The sequence below is a fragment of the Hipposideros armiger genome, unplaced genomic scaffold (genome assembly GCF_001890085.2).
Source record: "Hipposideros armiger isolate ML-2016 unplaced genomic scaffold, ASM189008v1 scaffold_1214, whole genome shotgun sequence".
Classification (NCBI taxonomy): Eukaryota; Metazoa; Chordata; class Mammalia; order Chiroptera; family Hipposideridae; genus Hipposideros; species Hipposideros armiger.
The window spans coordinates 328,859-337,594 of NW_017732564.1; the positions used below are offsets into that span (position 1 = coordinate 328,859).

Consider the following 8,736-nt stretch of genomic DNA (forward strand, 5'->3'; position numbering starts at 1 on the left):
ACACACACACACACATGCACACCTAGGCTACACTGTGCATCAGGCCTTCTTCAGCTTCCTGGCCACACACAGCCACCTGGCCACCATGACCAGCAGCTTCCCACAGAGCCACACGGTGACCAGGAGGACCACCAGCAGGAATAAGAAGACGTCCAGCAGGTACTGCTCATACCAGGGCTGCTGGAAAGCGTGGGGTTTGAGGTGGGCCGCTCCCCCTGTCTGGAGGATGTGGTTGACCCAACCCACCAGCCGCTGGGCGGGGGTCAGGGGGTGGGAGCGCCTAATGACGCTGGCGGCCACCGCTGCCGATTTGTACCTGTTGGCAGAAACACAGGCAGGCATCACTCATGTGATATCAGAAGTCTTTGAGACCTTGTGTCACATACACATTGTTTCAAAGAAAAGTTGTTGGCCTGGCCTTGCCACTGTCTGTCTGGGTCCCTTAGAAAAGTTCAAACAGATACCTACATGCAAAGATCCACGCTTAGTGCTGAAAGTGCTAAACTATAAAAAAGTGACTAAATCTATAAGGACTAGTCTCTATCCCAAGGAGGCTTATGATTTACAATAGAAAAGTCATTAATGATGTAATGGCCCCTACTTTGTGCTGGTGTCTGGGCTAGGTGACAAATGTGACTCTGGGGACTGAAGCCCAGGATAACGCCCGTACTTTCTAGCCCCTGCAGAGCTTCATGTTGACAGTACTGGCTTCAAGGGCTATGGCTGCATGTTTGCACAGGCCCCACCCCCACCCCCGCTTAGACAGGTCCTGTGCTTGATTTAATTCTCTGCTGTCACTAGCTTGAAATACTTAAGCTTAATAACAAGGGGCCCCACAAATTGTGTAGCTGGCCTTGATGCACAATGTCCAGGGACCAGCTCAGCCCAAATGGCTCCTTCACAGGGGCCAGCAGATCATGGCCATTTGGGTCTTGGTCTTTGAAAATTCAATGAAAGTTACAAACTCATTTGTCAGAAACCGAACATTTTCAACAGATGAGATACCAAATATATATTTATATATATATATATATATATATATATATATATAATTTCTGGGGTTATCAGACCCCTGGAGCTTAACAACTTTCCTAGGGCTAAGAATCACAAGCCATGTGGTTGTTTTTCAGTGGTTGTTTTTCAGTCATCTAACAAATATTACTTCCAGGTCACCTATGTGCAAGGTAATGTGCTAAGTTATAATAAAGAAAATATATACTTTTCTTTTCATGCGACATCATTGTGCTGAACCAGAATTTATACAAGACATCAAAGGGCCATTTTTAATGACTCACTTAACAGAAATTCATTCAGACTTAGTTTGTGGCAGGCTCTGTACTAGACCCTGGGATCACAGTGGAAAACAACAGACACTTGCTGCTGTCATCGGGGAGCTTAATCTCTACTTCCTAGTGTGGGGGAACAGATGATAAATTAAAAGCTCTAAAGAAATGGGACAATTACAAACCCTGAATAGTGTACAGAGGAAATATGAATTAAGATTTGAGTGGGTGGTATTGGAGTCCAGCTAGGACTGTCAAAAAAAGGTGACCTCTCTGAGGAGAATACATTAGAGACGAGACCTGACCGTCATGAAGAGAGAGGAAGGAGAGCTCCAGGGAGCAGCACAGACAAAGGGCCTGAGGTGAAGAACTGTGTGGCACATTGGGGTACAGAAAGGAAACCTCCTGCCTCAGTAGAAATTCTATCATCAGCACCCCCAAAATATACACCTCGCGAGGAGACCCTGTGTAAGCAGTTCAGGTTCCTCACAACCCATAAGGGAGACAATTATTCTCAGCATCTAACCTTCATTGCCCAGCCTTGCTCTCAGAGGAAACAGGTCAGCTGTTAGCATCACACACATTATTACATGTCCTGGAAATTTCAGCTGCTATTGTAAAAAAGACCCTCGCGTTGCCCCTGGTGTTTGATGTCTTCAGTCAGCCTCTGTGACTACAGCCCAGAAAGCTACATACCTCTTGTCTTCTATGACTTGCTTCATCTTCAGAGCCAATGTCTCAGCCTTGATCTGATTGAACGGGATAGAGACGCCAAGCTTTTTGGCTTCTACTCGGACCATGTTTTCAGGCTGGTCCCCAAAGCTGGGAACACCCACCATGGGCACTCCATGTTGGATGGCCTCCATTACACTATTCAACCCACCATGGGTGACAAAAAGACGGATGCGAGGGTGAGCTGTTGCAAATAAGAAAGAAAGCAGAACATTTCAGAATTAAAAGTTTCAGAGTAACAGGGAAAGCAGCAGGAGCAAAAAAAAATACACCAAGGGGTCTCAAGGTGTGCTGGAGACATTGTAAAGATGATTGGGCTTGGACACATCCAAGGTGCATGTTCCAACATACAGGGTTCCAAGCCTTGTCTTTGTATAGAGACTCCTTGCCTCATGCAGAACACAGCCAAGACTTAGAACCCAGAGTATTCTATACAGAATAGTGCTAAGCAAGGCATATCTCTTCATCCATCCATCCATCCATCCATCCATCCATCCATCCATCCTTCTCCACCCACCCAGTGCCTCTTTGATTCTCTCATCTCTGTTGTCATTCTCTCTCATTCTCTCTCTCTCTCTCTCTCTCTCTCTCTCTCTCTCTCTCTCTCTCTCCTGTTTTAAGCAATCTTTTCTTAATTGCCAACTAATTTCCCCTCTTCTCTGAATTCCTGACACATTCATTGATATCACAACCCCTGTGGCACACATAACTTACACTGTATGTGTTATCTCCTCAAATATATGAGAAGCCTCCTGAAAGCAGAGACTGGAGACTACAACTCAGTATTTCCCTTTCAGCCTTTGCATCCCACCCTTATTTAGAGCTAACGAAAATGAATGTTGATAACGAAGGGCTCATCTCAGCCGGTGCCGCTCAACTGAGATGTGTGTCAGAATCTCTTGTCTCTTCTGTGAAACGAGAATCACGTGTCTCAGCCTAGACTTAAAGAAATAATTTGCAGAATTGGAATGAGGAATCTGTTTCTTAAATTCCACAGATTAATTTGAGTCATAATCTTATTTATAAGCCTCTGATCCAGTCACAGATATGACTATGAGGGGTCTCTAAGCAGTAGCACTAGGCACAAAGAAAACCTTTTGGGGGGTGAGGGAACTCTCTGATACCAGAAATTAAATGGATCATATAACTGGCTATGAGGTTGCTTAGATCGGCACTCAGGTATTTTGGCACAACGTGAGGACACTATTGGCATCAATGTTGTGAAGGCATGAGTTGCTCACACCTTAGTATCTTAGGAGGATGTATCTACGTGTGTGTGTGTGTGTGTGTGTGTGTGTGTGTGTGTGTAAGAGCATGTGGATGAACAGGTGATCATGAAGCCTCTAAATGCAGTGGCAACATGCCCTCTAAATGCAGTGGCAACATGCACCCTGGTATGTGTTCTCAGTTCACAGAGTTTTGGATTCTGTTTAGGTGACCTTGTTCAAGACCAAATGCAGTAGATCAAGGTGACTTTGATGGCTACCAATATCAGGCCTGAGATAGAACAGAAGATAGGGGAGATGGCTGTTTTGCCATCTGATCTCATTGGAAGTAAAGCCAACAACTCCAGCGGGCTCCTCCATTCCTGCCCCCTGGAGACTAACTAGCTCTTTGTGCTGATGGCATTGCCCAACTAGAGGTCAAAGCTCTGATGAGCCTTAGAGACACATCAATGAAAAGAGAGAAGCACACTTGGGTAGTCCTTACCCAAAAGGTCATTCTGAGGAAGCCACGTCACGATTTTCACATTTGCTGCCAGCTTGACATCTTGGGGCCACTGGGCAGGATTACACTTCCATATCACCCCTTGAGGGAGACGAGCAAAGGCACTGTTCATCTCCTTAAGACTCTTCTGGAACTGAGCAATGTTAAACACGGAGCCTAGGGCCACAAGGACAAAACCAGACTCTTCAAACTTGGCAATGAAAGTCTCAAATTCCTGGAGAGAGGTAAACAGGGAAAGGAAGTGAACACAATTGTTCACAAAAGCCAAGACAGCCATGGAATGAAAGTCAGGCTATTTACTAACACACCCTGCTGTCATTCCTAGAGCTTGCTATCCTGAAACTATTATCACAGCCCTTGGGACAGCTTAGCACCTTCTGCATTGTGCTAATATCCATTCTGTTGGAGGGAACATCTTTCTTCTTTGAAACCTGGATGCAGGTGTCAGAGCCATCCAAGACCCTCTACTCATTTTAGGTCCATGGAGATATGGTCACTTGGAAGTTCTCCAAAGCCAGACTAGAGGTGGTAGTGTTGGGAAGGTAATTGACAGGGCGCCACTGACCAGCAGGGGGATGTGGGACATCTGGAGGCTAGAGTGGAGAATCTGGGAGAAGGCCTCTGGCATGAGGAGTGAGGGCAGAATAGGGAAGGCTCCTGACCACCCACACTCAGCGCGCCATGTAGAGTGCTTTGTCCAGTATCCCACGGCATTCTCAGTCACTGATCTCTGCAGTTCATCTCCTACCTCAGTGGTTCACCCATGTGACTAAATACCTTATCCACATGAGATGGTTTTTAAAAGGCAGCCCCCAGACTTGGATAGCTTATTTTATTCAAGTCCCCCACGCAGTTCTTAAGGAAGGTCACGACCTAATGTTATAATCTCAGCTTTAACACAGTTTTTCTAATTCTTCCAAATATTCCCTCAGACCCTGAATCTCTGGATGTCTGTGGCTGCCCCCTAGCTCCCAGGCCTTCATCTTATTGACTCCCTCCAGCATAACACTACCTGATTTACCATCTCCAAGGACTTCTTTGACAATATAGCCTTGTCATCCTTTTACAACTATTGGGTTGTTGGAAAAGTCATGACGTATTTTTTCTATGTTTTTTGTTGCAAAAATGCGTCATGACTTTTCCAACAACTCAGGACAAAAGCAACCTAAGACCATGATGTAAAAATTGGAAAATACAGAGGACAAACATTTCTTTACAAAGCCTGCCATCTCACAGCCATGGCAGCACTTACTCCCATTATGCTGCTGCCTACCAGTTCTCTCCCCCTGTGCTATGGCAGAGGCCTGATCCGCCCTCCTGTCGGGCAAGGCTTCCTGCAGTCTGGCTTGACTATATTTGTGCATTTGAACCTTCCACTCTCTTGTCTAGCCAGGGAACCCAGAGTCATGGGCAGCTCACTTCTACCTCGACACTATGGTCCCCTCTGCTCCCCAGCTGAAATGCCTTCCCTCCCAGCTCCATTCTTCAAAAGTCCTGCCACCAGCTCAGAGCCCATGGCTCATTCTCCAAGTCTTCCTGATCGCTTAATGCAAGGCCACTGAAGGAAGAGTAGGCCCTTCGGGGCCTGGACGCCCAGGCCAAATCAGGGCTCTCCTTGGTTCTGAAGTGAATGGTAGTGGGAAAGTCACATATAATACCTGAGCCTCTATCTCCTTAAAAATATGAAAAATCACCATTATTCTCTCCAGATGGCAAGATACTATGTAAAATAAATTCTATGAAACAGCAACCCCTGTGCTGATAGGCAACAGGCAGTCAACTCCCCTCCATTTTGAAAACTTCTAGAACAGGGGTTCTGAGGCCGGGCCATGCATTCAAACCAACTAAGCAGCTTTTACAACTTATAATACCCACATCTGACCCAGATTGATTAAATCAGGAGGCCCAGGTAAGGCTAGGAAACAGGCTCTACAGGCTGTGGATGCTGAAGATAACGCCTACAGTACAGGTCCTATTGTCAGTCCTATACCCTCCTGCCTTGGTTACACCCCGTTACTCACAGTGTTGTCTGTTTCATTGAGAGTAACTTATCTCTTTAACAATTCTTGTATGTGACAGATGCTTACAACATACTTCCTGCGCATATGATCCTACAAAATGCACATAAAAATATCAACTTATTAAAAGGCTTACCCCAACAGGACAGGGATATCATGAGGCAAGGCAGAGCCTGGGTGTACCATTTAAGGAGGCCCTCAATCTCAGAGGTATGCAAGTCCTATCACTGTACCTGCATGACCCGAAAAGTGAAGACTCTTCCTTAAAAAGTGTGCCTTAGGTGCCTCACTTGTTTCTGCCTATCAGTCTCAGGACCCCAGTGGCAGGGGCAGCTACAAATCTGCACTGAAGACATCTGCACAAAATCCATATTGAGAGCTAAGGTTTTACTTACTTGTGGTACTGGTTTAATAGGTCTGGCCATCAAGCCTCCAACGTACACAGTGTTGGGAAGCAGAGGCCGAGAAAATTCAAAGGCAAAGTCAGTGTTAACAAACCACAGCTCTGCTTTCTTTAGAAGATGAGACAAAACTGGCCTAGAGCCTTCTGGGAAGTGTTCTTTAATGGTGTTGTCAAAAGTAGAGAGGATTTGCCATTGCCTCATGGAGAAACCAAAGAACATCAGAAAGTTCCTCACTCTGCCCCAGAAGTCCATGCAGTCGGTTAGCAAGGAATGAGCTATTGGAACATAAGACACGGGACTTGGTAGCCCAAAGTCCACCATGCCAAAAGTGGTAGGAAGAATGGACACAAATGGCTTCCCAAGCTTCTCAGCAACCAGGAATGTACAGTAGTCAAAACTTTCAACTATCACCAAGTCGAAATTCTCATTCTTTAAGGAATCCATGATATCACTCCTCCTGAGGAAATGGCTGCACTGAAGCCCCAGTAATTTCTGCAGTTTTAAAAGGTTTTCAAATTTGTCTCTATAAGAAACAAAATAAATGATAAATGTTTGTTGGAGGTGCTAGTTTCACAATACATAAAAGAATCTTGGGCTATAAAGAAAATATCCCAGGTAAGGAAGAGCACACCTGGCAGCAGCCATCCTATTCTGCTAAATACCCTCTTCTTGGATGCTCTGGACAGATGTTATCCTCTTGGAAGTGTTCCTTTCCTCCCCTCCCCTTTCCTAGCCTAGTCAAATCCCAAGAACTCTCTATGCCAGTTCATTAGAAAACATATCTCTGAACTCTCAAGTCTTGAAACTCACAGACACAGTTGAATTGTGTTACCTGAAAATGGATCATCATGTTGGGCCTTCTGCTCTGGATGCCTTGTCTGACCATAGCAGACCTCACAGACTTCTTTCTGCTTGACATGCTCTGTGATAGTCTCCTTAACATTCATTTACATACTGACTTTTTATGCATGATTTTCTTGTTCACTCAGCCAAATCGTGGAAGTCACTTAATGACACAGTCCAATAAATATTGACAATATAGGCTATTTTTTAAAATCACTGTGTGTTCTGATATGACAGATTGCCATACTCAAGGGACTCTTGGGTCATATTACAACTCAAAATCTCAGCTAAAATTGGGAATTCCACCTTCCTGTGTCCATGGGTTATGCAATAGAAAAAAGAATCCTGATTTTGAAATACTTTATTAGTTATTACACTTCAATACCAGATGGGGTGTCCAAAAAGGATAATGGCAAAGCTTTACTGACATGTAATTAAGACTTTGCCTGTGGAATTATTTAAGGGACCTATCTTCTTGCAATTCTTTCCCACCACTTCCTATATAGAATATGACCCTGTTTCCTGTTTGTACACTATATGGGGAAATAGATAAGGATAACCATCTGCACTTTAAGGTACCAGAGGTAACAGGTGCAATGGCTCAAGACATCAGGGGCCTGTGGCTGCATAGAGAACCAAGAGAATGAATACCATGGCACACCTGTAATTGTATAGCACTGCACCATCGCACCCCAGACAGAGAAGGCCCAGACACTGAGAACTCATCAGCAATATGTAGATCTCAGACTGATCTTTAGGACCAACTACAAGACACACAATGTAAGTGATTACTAAAATTAGTCTTTTTTTTTTAAAGATTTCCCACAACAGAAAGAGTGGTTGCCAAATATTTTGGATAATTTCAGTAATGCTATAAAAATTCTTAGAATATAATTCATTAATCATATTTAAAATTAAGGTAATAAATAGAAAAAGATCAAGAATGCACAGCTACTTATACTTGTCCTTATGCCCCAAAAATATTAAATTAGGGGAGAAGAGACAAAACATATACTTAAAATATATAACTAACAACTAAAATATATAACCAACCAGCAAGATAATATAGTTGAAGTATCAAATGAGTAGGTTAGGTCAGACCTATACAGAAGGTACGGTGGCCCTTCAGTTTCAAAGAAGGCTTTATAGAAAGAAAAGTTAGATTTGAGCAGGGCTATGACTAGTAAGTAGAATTTTCAAAGTAAAAAATAAAATAGGTGAGGCTCCTGTAATTAACCAAGATAGACATGTTTTTCTGTCTTTCCACTTTTATTTCTACAATTAAGGAGTTATGTGTTCCCTTCCATTCCAGATGAAGCAAAAGGAGTCAGCTTCATTTATTATTTGCATGAGATTGATTGCTATTTAAAAGGATTTTACATAACCCAATGTTCAATTACTAGAAAACCAATGTTCATAAGTCTTCCCTCCATTAATGAATATATGTTAAATGAAAGGGTGAAAAATAAGTGGCAAACATTAGCTCTGATTTCTCTACCAACAATGAGATGTTGAGGTACCTATGCTTCCGTGTTGGGAGATTACAGACAAAGTGAAGTATTGCAAGGAGGTCCCAAAAGGAACAACTCCCACTTTCTACATAAATACATTCATGTTTATAGTGAAAGAGAGACAGTACACACTAAGAAAGAATCTCCAGTGACTAGACTAGGTTATTTGGTGTGAAATACTTATTTACCCAATCATCCACTCATTATCTCCCCACCC

The 8,736-nt window shown here is 43.5% G+C and overlaps 1 protein-coding gene across 1 annotated transcript; it reads right to left on the bottom strand.

The window, feature by feature from the left end:
* Nucleotides 1-6: 6 nt before the first annotated feature.
* On the bottom strand, nucleotides 7-7,015 carry LOC109376824 (UDP-glucuronosyltransferase 3A1-like). The gene is made up of 5 exons (XM_019632972.1): nucleotides 6,998-7,015; nucleotides 6,157-6,729; nucleotides 3,726-3,957; nucleotides 1,980-2,199; nucleotides 7-316 (listed from the first exon to the last, which is right to left on the bottom strand). Exons 1-5 carry the CDS (start codon nucleotides 7,013-7,015, stop codon nucleotides 40-42), a joined length of 1,320 nt encoding a protein of 439 aa, XP_019488517.1. The 3' UTR covers nucleotides 7-39.
* Nucleotides 7,016-8,736: the final 1,721 nt, after the last annotated feature.

Coding starts and splice junctions, on each gene's coding strand:
- LOC109376824 (XM_019632972.1), bottom strand. Junction 3,958..6,156: donor CTATTAAACCAGTACCACAA/GTAAGTAAAACC, acceptor ACCTCTCTCCAG/GAATTTGAGACTTTCATTGC. Junction 317..1,979: donor CAAGTCATAGAAGACAAGAG/GTATGTAGCTTT, acceptor TTCTGCCAACAG/GTACAAATCGGCAGCGGTGG.